The following is a 13,752-nucleotide window of genomic DNA, read 5'->3' as shown; positions in this document are numbered from 1 at the left end:
TCTTTTAAGGGGAGGGGTGTGTATTTTACATTTATGGAAAGAATAGAGTGTAGGCATATTTGAGGAAAGGGAAAGGTAAATTTTTTGTTTTTTAATAAATATCACCCTATTTGCTGCCAGTATACTGCTAGTGCCTGAAATACATCTCCATTTTCTAATTAATAAATATTTCGCCGTTTTGCTTAACGATCGGACAATATTGTAATAATGTATGGAGATGAAACTCAAATTCTCAATTTTTAGTGCAACTTGCAAGTAAATTTAATTTAAAGACCGAAAAGCATTTGCTCCGACAGTTAAAAACAACAAACAGAAATGATATGTCTTGAGAATCAAAGAACTAATGTCTTTGGAGAAACGCAAACTTGTTTGTAGACCTTCTCCTACATCTAATGCCGACAATTTCAGCAAACCACTAACTTCAGCTCAATGATTCGAAAAATCTATCACTCTCCAACGCAAGATTATTGTTATTATTAGTATTACTTTTGGATTATAGCAGCAGCTAATTAAGTAAGCTCCAAAATCACATTATATTAGAAGAAATGTAAAGGGGGAAAGGGTGAAGATAATATGCCTTGGAAATCCCAGCCACAGTTGCCGAAATTTGATCCTGGAACTGATAGTGATTACTTGGCCTGACCTTGTGTTAACCCAAGTAGGCATTTAATGTTGACCATTTGCGCGCATGTAATATTGGCATACAGTTCATATACACTTGCATTAGAGTTGGTATGTACAATACAACGAACAAGTGGAAATAATATTAAATTGGTTTATTTAATGTACCAGAACTTATTCACTTCTCACTATATTCGAATCGAAGTACTGCGAATGTTCATCAGTTTGAAAATAGCTACACTTTCATCAATATAAAGAAGGAAAGAAAATGGCTAAGCTAGTGAAACTAAACTTGAAATTTAAGATATTTAAGTGTGTGCTTGGAATTGGATATATGTTGAATAATTTAAAATTGTTAAAATAGCAACTAATATAATTTTGAGTAAATATTTACATGATTATTTTCATATTAAAGAATTGATCCTGAGTTTAAAATTGATTTAGTTAAAATAATTAAGTAGTTTTTTCCACTTAACTTTTAGAATAAAAATATTTTGACAAAAACTATTTCATTTCAAAATTAATTTTATTTTAAATAATTTTACAAACCTTGATTCAAACATACATTAAATAAATTATGTACGCGCACACGTCATGGGTGGAAAGCGTTTTTCTTATGGTTTAAGCAAAAATTACATTCATGCATGTGGTACAATATATAAACATTTATGTACCTCACCGTGTGTGTATATATATATATATATTTTTTTTTTCTTGTAAAATAGAAAAAGAGGGAAAGTTTATCATTCTCAGCCTCTCAATCTATTATTATGATTTAAATGTACAATTTTTATCTAAATTATGATTAAGTTTAAATATATTTTTAATCAAAATTTCGTTAGAAAGTTATGGTGTCATTCGTGTGAACATATGCTTCACGGTGAAACGTTGACGATGAAACAAAATCCTACAATAGATTCCAAAGAAATATTTTTCAAATTGAATTGTTTATGCCAGATAGCCTTTATAGAATAAAACTCCCCCTGCCCCCATGAAAGTAAAATTCTGGAATTTTTTTTCTTAATTGTCTAATTTGGTACACACGCTTTACATCGTGTATAAGACAGAGTAATAAACGATTTGGAGGCGCCAAAGACGCTAATATCTTGGTAGACACGAAATAAACTATATTAAGTAAATATAATGTATACATATTAAAAAAAATGCTAAATTTGTTTTTGGGGTTAACATGGAGTGTTCATTTTGGCCATTTAAAGGTGCCTTTTCTTTTAGATGAGATGGAATTTATTTGTCTCTGTTGGATTAGGTAATGCATAAAATAGCTCGGTCCTTCTTAAGTATTATTATTTTACAAATTGAGTGGTTAGAAGTTAGTACATAAGTTAATAAAAAGAAATTAATTTTGATAAAGTAAGAAAAGTAAAGAAGAAGAGAAATGTTAATAATAAATTATACGTTGCTTGGTTTGGTGGTTTTTAGCAGTTGTTGAGTTGAGGAGAGAGAATTTCAAGTTTTAATAATAGTTAGTGGCAGAGATGGATGCTGCTTCGAAGATGGGATCTCAGACTCAGCAGCTTCATCACCTCTCTCTTTGATTCTCTTCAACCTTCAGGTACCCATCTTCTCCCTCCCATTCAAATTGCATTCTTTTGTGGGAGATCCACTTACCCTTTTTCTCCTAACACACTCCATTAAGAGGATTCACTATCCTTGCTTCTCTCACACGCTCCACTCACTCACTCTATGCTTCTTTTTGCCGAATCAATCAATCCTTTACCAGAAAACCCAGCATTGCATTTCTGTTGCCTTTTTTTTCTTCTTCAAGTTTTTGTCTGATTTCTCATACTTCTCAACTAAGGAAAAATTATGAGTTTACTTCATGATGCTTTCTCTCTAGTAGATGAATATGGATATCTATCCATTAGAGTATTATTGAATTATGCCTAAAATTCTATTTCAATTGTTCTTTTTGGTTTTACTGTTTTGCAGTACCACTTTAACAAACTGGTGCCTTTTCTTAGTTGCGCTGCTTTTAAAAAGTCTGATGGGTTCAAGATTCCCATCTCATCAGCTCAGTAATGGCCTGTATGTATCAGGCCGCCCTGAACAGCCAAAAGAAAAGACTCCGACAATGAGTTCAGTTGCCATGCCCTATACCGGTGGTGACATCAAGAAGTCTGGAGAACTAGGGAAAATGTTTGATATCCCCATGGATGGCTCTAAATCTAGAAAATCCGGTCCAATAAATAATGCTCCTTCAAGGACAGGATCATTTGCAGGTGCTGCTTCACACTCTGGACCTATCATGCAAAATGCTGCAGCTCGTTCTGTTTATATCACATCTGGTAATGTATCCGCTGGAGGCATGTCTGCTTCTGCCTCAATGAAAAAGACCAACTCTGGTCCATTGAATAAACATGGGGAACCTGTCAAGAAGTCATCTGGCCCTCAATCTGGTGGAGTTACACGCCAAAACTCTGGTCCAATTCCTCCGGTTCTTCCTACGACTGGTCTTATTACATCTGGCCCATTAAATTCATCTGGAGCTCCAAGGAAAGTGTCTGGTCAATTAGATTCTACAGGATCAATGAAGTCTCTTAGTTCCTTTGTAGCCCACAATCCTGCTGTAACCACTCTTAGCCTTGATGATGAATATTCCTTCAGGAAGAACTTCCCGAAGCCAATATTGTGGTCTGTGATTCTGATTTTTGTAATGGGATTCATTGCTGGCGGTTTTATTCTTGGAGCTGTCCACAATGCCATTCTCCTCATTGTTGTTGTAATTCTTTTTGGTGCGGTTGCTGCATTATTCACTTGGAATAGTTGTTTTGGAAGGAAAGCCATTGTTGGTTTCATTTCCCGTTATCCAGATGCAGAGCTTAGAACTGCCAAGAATGGGCAATTTGTGAAGGTTTCTGGGGTATGTAACTTAATACTGACACACACATGTATAATACAATTAAGCAAATAACCATGGGAAAAGCACAGTCCTGCAAACACACACATGCACACCTAAACATCCATGCTTTGATCATTCATTTTTTCATTCATCCGGTGCTTGGTGGATATTGCTTTTTGTGCAATAGACATCATTGAATTGAATGGTTGGCTCATGTATCTTGTCTATGTTGTTATATTTGCCTAAATGAAGGAAATAGACCTATAATTTATTCTACCTTTTTAAGGTGGTTACCTGCGGTAACGTTCCACTAGAGTCCTCCTTTCAGAAGGTTCCTAGATGTGTATATACATCCACAAGCTTGTATGAATATCGAGGATGGGATTCAAAAGCAGCAAACCCAAAACATCGCCGTTTTACATGGGGACTTAGAGCAGCTGAGGTAATTGCATTAATCTGTTCATTCTTTTCTAATCAGATTGCCAAATTTTCAAATTTGATAAAATATTCAGGATTTCTTGATATGCATTTGCCATGGAGGTGAATTAGATAGTGTGTTTTCTCATAGAATATACTTTGCTTAAATGAACTGTTGAGAGAGAAACAAAAAAGAGGCATTTACCGAACTGTATGTAGATTGTAGAATCACAATATATATTAATCTAATAATAAATACATGGATCATTACTTCCCTAGTTATATGAACTTACTAACTTATATACCATGAATTTGGACCTAAATAATTATATGTAGTTATGTACAATGAACCTGGACACAAATGTAAATTATAAGGTCAATTACATATCCAACCCCACCCACAAGCTAGAGAATAAAGATAATATCATTCATATGAACCAAGCTTGCTACATAAATAACTTACTTGAGAACCTCTGAGGGGTCTGGTAAGGCATTGGTCATTTGATCATTGGAGTTAATTAAGCTAGCGATAATATCTCCTAATAAAATCTTTTCCTTGATGAAGTGATAGTTTATCTCAATCACGAAAATTAGATTGGAAGGTGATATGAAAGCAGCTTAATTGTTACACATAAGTGTCATTTGCATTTTGCAAAACCTTCCTAAATTGAAGTTCTCCCAGAAGTTGTTTCATTCAAATGAGCTAGCAAGTAGATGAAGCCATGATTTGGCAGTCTGCTTTTGCACTGGATCTTGTGACCTTGTTTTTGTTTCTTATTCTTCCTGGCTATCATATTACCCCTAATGAGTACACAATTCCCAAAAAAGGGATTGTTTGTAAGTAGGAGAGCATGCCTGATTGGCATTTATGAGTATCTTATTATCTATGCTCGTCCCTGATCTTCATACATAAGCTTTTTTTAGGAGCTCGTTTAACATACTTTAGGATACAAATCACAACATCTTAATGACTTTCACATGCAGAATACAAGAGTTGACTAACCCACCTTCCCTACAAAAGGGATGTTTGGATGGGTAACCATGAAGTAGTTGTACTTCTTAGTATTTGGGCTTAGGGCATAACTCAGTCCCACGAAACTGGCTTGCAAGGTGAGAACTGTCCAAGCTTTATAAACACTGTTAAAGTTCTATCTCTAGGCTATGTGAGACAAAGCATACCCCTTCAAGACTGCAATTAAGGCAACCCAAAGAGGTTGCAATTAAGGTGGGCTAGAGGTGACTGCAATTAAGTTGGCTTTCTGACACACCTTCTCATGCCCAAGGCTATGGGCTTGGAGCGACGCAGGTGACCATTGATGGATCTAGAAATCCGTCTTAGAGTTTGGGCTTAGATCCCAATACAACCCCACAAAATCGGCTTGTAAGGTGAGGATTATCCAAGCTTTATAAGCTTTATTCAAGCCATCTCGAGGCAATGTGGGACTGAATACACTCCTCGAGGCTGCAATTAAGGTGTCTTTCCAACACTTCTTTACCAATTTTTTTTGTATTTGTTACTATTAGAGATTAGAGATGTAACATAAAATCAATCATAAGAGTAATGCCTTCACTTACCAACTTAAGCTTTTGGTATAGTTGGTTCATGTCTTGGTATCAAAGCTTCTTCTATAATCAAATAGTTTAGAGTTTGATCCCTCCCACCTCCATTCTTTTAATAAAAAATTAAATTTTAGTACAAGGTGGGTGGGCCTGTTAATTATCCAAGCTTGAAGCCCAAAGCGTTCTTGCTTGAGGAGGTGTGTAGTAGATGTAATATACATTCATTTGTCTTCATCTAACAAATACTAATTATAATCTTGAGAGAGGACCAAACATTAAACTGATTTTTTTTTTCATAAACTTAAATGTTTCAAAGTATGTTCTAGAAATGTTTTGATACTTGCAACCCCATTTGTGCTCTCTATTCCTTAATGTGGCTAGACTGTATCAGCATGCCACTCATGTATTTTGGATTTTGCAGGATAACATCTGAAACTTTAAGTTTTTATGTTCATTTACCTTGCATTTTATTCAATGCAGAGACATGTGGTGGACTTTTACATCTCTGATTTCCAATCTGGACTGAGAGCATTGGTTAAAACAGGCTATGGTGCAAGGGTGACTCCTTATGTTGATGATTCCATTGTTATTGATGTTAATCCAGCCAATAAAGACATGTCCCCTGAGTTTCTTCGATGGTTGGGAGAGAGAAAACTTTCTAGCGATGATCGTATAATGCAATTAAAAGAAGGGTAAAGTACTTTTTCTTGTTGACTGCAAAAATGCTTCTAGAAAATAAAGTTGAGATAACTCAGGATGGGGAGAATGTTCTTATGAAACTGCCATTGATCTTTTTGCAGGTACATCAAAGAAGGTAGCACAGTTAGTGTAATGGGAGTTGTTCAAAGAAATGACAATGTGCTTATGATTGTCCCTCCACCTGAGCCTTTGAGTACCGGATGTCAATGGGCCAAATGTATATTCCCTGCTAGCCTTGAGGGTATTGTTTTGAGATGTGAAGATACGTCAAAGATTGATGTCATTCCAGTGTAGTCATCCTTGATGTTGTTCCAGTGTAGTCATCCTCTGGTAACCTCTTAGGTATTCTTCTTTAAGGAAATATGTCTTCCCATATCCAAAAATGATGGTAGTGGTGGTGGTGGTTGTTGTTTGTATTTTGTAAGCATATACGTGTTGTTGGTAAGTGTGATGATTCTGCCATTGATATGGTGATTTTTTTTCCCCCACACTCAACGCCTAGTTTGTTGTATAGCTAATAGAAATTCTTATTCGTTTATTTTTCCTGAGGATTTTATACTTTTTATTGGACGTGGTTTCATATAGTGAGAAAGTTGTGTATTCAGAAGGACTTTTGTTGGTTGAACCTGTCAAGGGAATCTATCATACACGATTTGTCAATTAGGTGGTACTGAACTACTGAAACAAGATTGAATATAACCAATAACCAAACGGCATCATATGAACCAATCCCTTTCCTATCATGCTATATATTTGCCTATTGGTGAAACTTGACTGAGGGGTATAGTTCTATATGACATTTTTCTTTCATTATCCTCTATTCAAAAGTGAATACTAAAACTAAAGGAGTTCTATGGGGTGCATGGTTTCTTATCTCTCAATTTTATCGTTTCTTTCAAATGAATTTATCAGGAAAAATTATTTAAGAATATATATTGTACTTATTGTTTATATCTTTCGCACAACCGCACGGTATTGATAATTTTCATTATATATTTGGTCTTTCATATTTTAAAAAACTAGTATTTAATTTTGATATTCATTTCATTTATTTATTACATAAAATAATTTATATTTGACTGTTTTACATAATTTATATTATTTAAATTATTAAAATATCAGTCATTCATTTTTTAATCATATTTTTCTGTATGTAAGAATAAAAGACGAGTTCTAGGAAATTTACTGGAACTCATGCAGTCTGTTCATCCTTGGTAATCATATAAATTTACAACAACATAATAAAATTGCGTGAAAAAAGTCTAATAAATAACCGAGAAATAATCTAATAATAAATTTTTCAATTTTTTGATTACATGTTAAATTTATTTTTCACATAACTTTTACTATACTCATGATTTCTATTTGATTCGAAACATCAATTAAGTTATTAAGTTATATAATTTATATGTACGAGAATTTAATAAAACTAAGTGTCATGTCTCAAATAAAAACAATTTAAAATTGAGTTTCAAAATCTAAAATAATTACAATCTTTATTTTAGAATGAGAATTTTAATTCACTTTAAAATATAAAGAATTAAATTAAATTATTAAATGATAAGAAATTAAAATATAAAAGACAAAAATATATTTTATCTTTTCTTTATAGATTACAAGTGTTAAGATTTAGACTATTTTGTTAAGTTGAGAATTGTTACGTTTAAATACTCCTAAAATAGCCCGTTGAGATTTAGACTATTTTTATTAAATAGCACTTTGTATCTACTCTCAATACAAAAAACTTAATTCCAATAATAGAAAATTCAAGTGTTTTTTTTTTTTTTTTTTTATGAATCTCAATCTTTATTTAAAAGGAAAAGTTTCACGTGAAATTGAACTACAGATAACACAAGAATAGAAAAAGATACTCCTAGTTATATTTGCTTGGAAGAAGGAGTTGAAGGCTCCTTTGAAAGCATGGAAGTAGAGAGAGTTGAGGATTCATTTGACAGCATAGAAGAAAAAAGAATTGAAGATTCCTTTGATAGCATTGACGATGATGCTGAATCAGGCTTGCAAGATGACAAAATCATGGAAGAAACTCCTGGTGATATTTGCTTGAAAGAAAGAGTTGAAGACTCCTTTGAAAGGATGGAAGTAGAGAGTTGAAGATTCATTTGACAACTTACAAGAAAAAAGAATTGAAGACTCATTTGATAGCATTGAAGATGATGCTGAATCAGACTTGTACCATCCCCATCTTGTTTGTATTGCCGAGGGAAGGAGAAGTGAAGTTAGGGCTGAGTTAGCTAGTGGAGTTTCCAGCAGAGTTTTTCTTATTTATATTCTTTATCATGTTCTATTTTTTCTGAAAATTTCCATTCTTGTCTTCCAGCTAGCGCTCTCAATTTTAGTAGCTGGCATTCTTTGCATATACATCAACTATGATTGTGACAGGCAAAGGCAAGAATTTCGTAGGACAAATGGAAAAGGCACAGTCTGGGGAAAAGCTCCATCAAAGGTGTAAATACCCAGTATTTGCTGTGTATATTTCATTTGGACCGTATTTTCTGTTGAATGTGTGTCAGATTCGAATGCTTACACAAATATTTGGCAGTAGACTTACATTAGCTAGGCATACTGAAAATACTGTTGCAGATAGAGGCCACATATACTACTACTTCTGGGGAAACTAAAAGAAGCCTTCTTTTAACCTCTGGATGGTAAGTTTTCACTTAAATTTCTGTATGATTACTGAAAAGTTGAGACCATACCTACCTCCTCTCCCCGATTAAGGAGTTTAACTCACCACTTGTTGGGCCTGATTCTGGACATTTGATTTAAAATAGATCATAATTCTATAAAAAGTTGATATTGATAGTTATTTGTCAACCATAGGGGGCTTTTAATTTCTGTAACTCTTGGCTTTTTTATATCTGACGTAATGTTGTTTGCTTAAAATACACTTCTGCATTATAAAATAATCATTTCACTATTACTGTGGTGCTTGCAGGTGGGGGACTATCTCGTCATTTTCATTATGTCCCTGAAATACTGGCAGCTTTCTTCTGGACAGTCCCAGCTCTCTTCAATCATGTAAGGGTCCCTTTCTCTTTGTACAAGTTGAAGTTTGGAGAAGAATGTTAAGCTCCATTTTTTTTCACTTGCAGTTTTTGCCTTACTTCTACGTGATATTTCTTACCATCCTTCTCTTTGATCGAGCAAAACGAGATGATGATCGATGCAGATCCAAGTAAGCATTCAGTTCCATGATTCTATCTGTTGATGTTACCTCTTGTGCATTTTTCTTTTCCGCATGCCCTCTTAAGCCTCGTCTATGTTTACAAAAGGTTTGTTTTGACTTATAACTTTTTGGTTGGATACATAGGCATCATTTTTATTAACACTAGGAGAAGAGAGACACTTGGTGCCTCTCTAAATTTTTTAAATAATAGATGAAAAAACAAAAAACAGAAGTTAAATACAGTTAATAAAAAAAGTGACAAAAAAAACTAATGATATAGAAAGAGAGGGAAGTTACTATAGGTTAGAAGAAAAATTTGAAAGTTTAAGAAGTAGTTTAAGGATAAAACTTTCCAATGAAATGTGGACACGAAATGAGGGATTTTTCCTTTATTATTAGTATACTCATAGATTATTAAATCAACAACATACCGGTAGCCCAGTAGAATTAAACTGTTTCTGAAGTATGCAAATCACAGTATAAAACAATAGAATTTTGAACACGTCTCAACTTCAAGTGGTAGTGCTGCTAAAAGAAGCAGAAATTTACAAAAAAGGATATTGCCGCAATCATAAAGAAATTAAAAGAATGGCTCTTTTTATTTATCATGATTCATGGAATCGAGTGAACTTTTCATTACAGAAGGTTTGGGAATTGGAATATTATGTTTCTGGGTCAGCACCATTGCAACATGGAAGTTGAAAATTTTCATTGCATGCAGGCATGGCAAGTACTGGAAACTATATTGTGACAAGGTAGCTTACAGAATCATTCCAGGAATATACTGAAGAATGATTATTGACAAGGGCTTGTCTGGAGTCCCCCAACTGAAAAGTGAACTTTGTTTGCTTGGTGCCACCTTAAGATGCGTGATAGAGCTCATTAAGTAATTATGGAACCATATTTTTTAAGCCAATGTGGAGACTTGTGAGAAAGGTGCATGGTTTACGGGATGGTGGTACGATTTGGAGTTTTATTCTCACATATCAAGGTAAAGGTCTATAATCTAAAATCATCCCATCTAGGCAGACACAATGCTTGCTAATGGAAACTTAAACGTCTTAACACTCCAGCAGAACAACTCTCCCAGAAGACTCTACAAGCTATAAAGTAAACTACAACATTGGTCAAGCAATCTCCAGGCTGGGATCTTTTTCGATAAATTTCTCTATAGATAAAATAAGAAGAACAAATTAAATAAGGTTTTTTATAAGTAACATATCTCTTCATTAACTAATCATTAATAAATTTGTAGATATCTTCTTATTTTTAAAGAGATATATGAGAGAATTTTTACAAATTTATTAATAGAGAACTTCTTATAATTTATGAAAAAATTCATCTCAATATTTACTTCTTATTTTTTATTCTTGGTTAAAATTTCAGAGAAATCTTCCATCAATAACTGAAAACCAAGGTAGGTGTTCAACATCACAAAATGAAAATGAATTTTTATAAACAAAAAAACATATAAATTTCAGAATATTTGTTTCCCACTTTCCTTATGTTATTAAACAAAATAGAAATCACTTTTGACACATGTCTTAAATTTGTTTCCCTTGTTCCTAGATTTTTTTTTTTTTTTTGCCATTAGTACATACCGCTAAAAATTATTAACGGTTGATGATGTGACTAACGGTTGTTCATGTTAGCAAGTGTCATAATTTATTTTATTTCATCTTTCATTGTTTTGGTTACTCTTAAAAACCATTCATTCTCAGGTGGTTTGGCTGCCAAAATTTTTAGAATTTTTTTTATTTGCTATGTTCATAAACTATCTACGGAATAAAAAAATTATGATATTTAGAAAAATAAAATAAATAACTTGATAAAAGTCAACTCATCAGAAATTATCGTTAATATAACTTTTGAGATAATAATTATAAAAGTCAATAAACTTGTGATTAGAAGACAATATAAAAGATTATGTTATTAATACATTATTTATTTATAAAATAAATTAAAGACTAATAGAAGGAGTACATGAAAAAATGGAAGAGTAAAAGAAATTATAACATTTTAAGGGGAAAACATAATTTAACCTAAACTGGGAAAAAATATAGTGGATCATGGTCAGAGGTATAAAAGCATTGATGCTCACCTATTTTTGCACACATAATTCTTCCAACAAAAAAGAATTTCTACTATTGAAACGATAGATAAATATAATTTTCTTTAACTAAATAGTTTTTTTTTTTGGAAATTAATCGTTAGTAAATTTAATAAATGTTTTATATCAATGTTATGGTGATCCAAAAAATAGATTTTTTAGATTTTGAAATTTAATTTATCTAATAAATAAATTTGATATAATATTGATTTTGGACAAGGTGTGTAACTCTAATATATGCCCGAGATATGTAACTCTAATATATGCCCGAGATATGCATCCATTCAATAATAACACGATAAGATAAATTGTTTCTCTTCTCTGCAAAAAGGCGTGTCGTATAGAAAAAAACATTTTGTTTTTGGAAAAAAGGTATAAGATGAATGAAATCGAATTGAGCCCTAAAAATCACTGGTACGACGCGGAGAGTTTGAGTTTCACCCTTTGATTGAAGGTTTCGGTGCTCGGTGCTTTTCTGACTCCCATCATCTTCTCATGCTTTCTGATTCAATAATTTGAATGCGTGTATCGCTATTCACTCTGTTTTTTTAGGATTTCTTTTTCAATGCTGGATAGTTTGCTGGAACGATCTTTTTAATTTGATGTTTGTTTTTCTAATACTTCACTCAGATCGACGTTCATAAACTGTTTTAGTCCTTTTGACGCACATTCACAAGTTAGGGTTTTTGTTAGTACCATCTGCCCCACCAGTCATTTCGTGCTTTACCAGTTATCTTATCTGGGAATATCTGCTATGCCATTCTAGGATTAAGAATATAAAAAAAAATTGTTGACAGAGATGTCAGCGTATGACAATGTTGTTGGTGGGAAATTGAAGTTGAAGGGAAAAGCACTGGATGTGGCTGGTGGAGTGAAGAAGAAGAAAAAGAAGAACAAGAGAAATCAGGAACAACTTTTGCAAGTCGCCGAAGATGAAGTTTCAGCAGGTTGGTTGGTATATTTGTTTGAGAGCAACAGATTATCTTGTATGCATGTTCTATTGTTCTTTTCATTTAACTGAGATCTGTTGTTAAATTACAATGTGTTCCTGGTCGTAACTCAACCTAATTAAATTTCTCACGGTTCTGAATATTTCATCAATGTTAATTAAAACCTTTGCCTTGACTCTTGATGTATGTTCCAATCATCCTGTAAAATGGTAAATGGTTCTATTTTATGTCAAACGTAGTTCTGCTGCATATATTGTAGTAAATAACGGTTCATGGAATAGACATGAGGACATGAACTTTAATGAATCTGCTACTTTAATTATTTGATCTGTGAGATGGTTTTCCTGTGGTCGAGAGAAATCACGAAAAAACGTATGAATTTTGGAAGAATACCACTGTGGTCAAGGTGGGCAATAACAGCAGTAATCTTAATCGTGGTAACCCCAGCAATTTATGTGAACTTTCTAGTATGGAAGCTCTCACTGGCCATTGGATACCTGACCCTGATAAGTTTCAACACCTCCAAACACACCTAGTTCACTTTCCCACTGACAAGAAGAGAGATTTTTTGTTGTCAAAAATGATAAGGGGCAAAGGTTTATGGCAAACTTCGAATATGAAAAATAGAACTTACTTATCATAGCTTTTTCTTGAGTTTCACTAGTTAACTGTTGTGAAATCTGATGATTGCTGGACTGCTCAGAGTTACAGTTCTGTTTTTGTTCATTTTCCTTAATCTTTAGTTTTAATTCACCATAAATTTTGCAATATATATAATGCTATTTGATGTAGGTGGAAGTAAAGAACAAGCCAAAGATTCAAATGATGAAGATATAAATGATGTGAGTGAATTAAGCGGGGAAGGGAAGACAGCTCATTATGATGATCATCTTACACCGGTGGAGAGGCGTTACATAGAGCAGAGGGAGCAACTTGATGTTCACAGATTGGCTAAGATATCTAATAAATCTCACCGTGACAGAATTCAGGATTTCAACCAATATCTTGCAAACATGAGCGAGCATTATGATATTCCTAAAGTTGGTCCTGGATGATTCAATGAAGGCCAATCCTTATCATTTGTATTTGTTCGTTAATATTAATGCCGTGTGCCCGCACAATGGTTATTGTCACTGCATATTGATACTTTGTTTTGGATTCATATGATAGATATATTTGGTTTCTCTCCCTGTGGATGGAGAAGTATGCCTTCAACGAAATTTTGTCATTTTTTTTAATTAATTGTGCAAGAAAGGAAAAATCCAAGTGCTACAGAAGCTGATCAGGTTACAAGGACTTTTAACTTGATAATCGATTACTTGTTTAACCTTGAACATATTTGAATTGA

The 13,752-nt window shown here is 33.3% G+C and overlaps 2 protein-coding genes across 5 annotated transcripts; both read left to right on the top strand.

Annotated features, from left to right (window-relative positions):
• The first annotated feature begins 1,919 nt into the window (after positions 1 to 1,919).
• Positions 1,920 to 6,817, top strand: LOC100775520 (uncharacterized membrane protein At1g16860). Its single transcript, XM_006582925.4, has 5 exons — positions 1,920 to 2,194; positions 2,572 to 3,502; positions 3,768 to 3,923; positions 5,939 to 6,150; positions 6,259 to 6,817. Exons 2-5 carry the CDS (start codon positions 2,627 to 2,629, stop codon positions 6,449 to 6,451), a joined length of 1,437 nt encoding a protein of 478 aa, XP_006582988.1. The 5' UTR covers positions 1,920 to 2,194; positions 2,572 to 2,626; the 3' UTR covers positions 6,452 to 6,817.
• A 1,220-nt stretch (positions 6,818 to 8,037) lies between these two features.
• On the top strand, positions 8,038 to 13,624 carry LOC100817055 (protein FAM32A-like). Of its 4 annotated transcripts, XM_041017175.1 has the most exons (6): positions 8,038 to 8,823; positions 9,114 to 9,196; positions 9,271 to 9,353; positions 10,066 to 10,335; positions 12,252 to 12,401; positions 13,197 to 13,624. In XM_041017175.1, exons 4-6 carry the CDS (start codon positions 10,260 to 10,262, stop codon positions 13,457 to 13,459), a joined length of 489 nt encoding a protein of 162 aa, XP_040873109.1. In that variant the 5' UTR covers positions 8,038 to 8,823; positions 9,114 to 9,196; positions 9,271 to 9,353; positions 10,066 to 10,259; the 3' UTR covers positions 13,460 to 13,624. The 4 variants fall into 4 exon arrangements, with proteins under 4 accessions (XP_040873109.1, XP_006582986.1, XP_006582985.1 ...); XM_006582923.4 differs by lacking the exons at positions 8,038 to 8,823; positions 9,114 to 9,196; positions 9,271 to 9,353; positions 10,066 to 10,335 and adding an exon at positions 11,758 to 11,921 and having other exon boundaries at positions 12,221 to 12,401; XM_006582922.4 differs by lacking the exons at positions 8,038 to 8,823; positions 9,114 to 9,196; positions 9,271 to 9,353; positions 10,066 to 10,335 and adding an exon at positions 11,759 to 11,921.
• Positions 13,625 to 13,752: the final 128 nt, after the last annotated feature.

This window comes from Glycine max, chromosome 7 (assembly GCF_000004515.6).
Source record: "Glycine max cultivar Williams 82 chromosome 7, Glycine_max_v4.0, whole genome shotgun sequence".
NCBI classification, from domain to species: domain Eukaryota; kingdom Viridiplantae; phylum Streptophyta; class Magnoliopsida; order Fabales; family Fabaceae; genus Glycine; species Glycine max.
This window is presented reverse-complemented; position numbering and strand designations above follow the sequence as displayed.

What these genes read in the sequence shown, in the direction of transcription:
- LOC100817055 (XM_041017175.1), top strand. Translation starts at nt 10,260, where the DNA reads ATGTGGAGACTTGTGAGAAAGGTGCATGGTTTACGGGATGGTGGTACG. An exon ending in TTTTATTCTCACATATCAAG is followed by an intron (nt 10,336 to 12,251) that starts GTAAAGGTCTAT and finishes AATTGTTGACAG; the next exon opens with AGATGTCAGCGTATGACAAT. An exon ending in CGAAGATGAAGTTTCAGCAG is followed by an intron (nt 12,402 to 13,196) that starts GTTGGTTGGTAT and finishes TATTTGATGTAG; the next exon opens with GTGGAAGTAAAGAACAAGCC.
- LOC100775520 (XM_006582925.4), top strand. Translation starts at nt 2,627, where the DNA reads ATGGGTTCAAGATTCCCATCTCATCAGCTCAGTAATGGCCTGTATGTA. An exon ending in GGGGACTTAGAGCAGCTGAG is followed by an intron (nt 3,924 to 5,938) that starts GTAATTGCATTA and finishes TATTCAATGCAG; the next exon opens with AGACATGTGGTGGACTTTTA. An exon ending in ATAATGCAATTAAAAGAAGG is followed by an intron (nt 6,151 to 6,258) that starts GTAAAGTACTTT and finishes ATCTTTTTGCAG; the next exon opens with GTACATCAAAGAAGGTAGCA.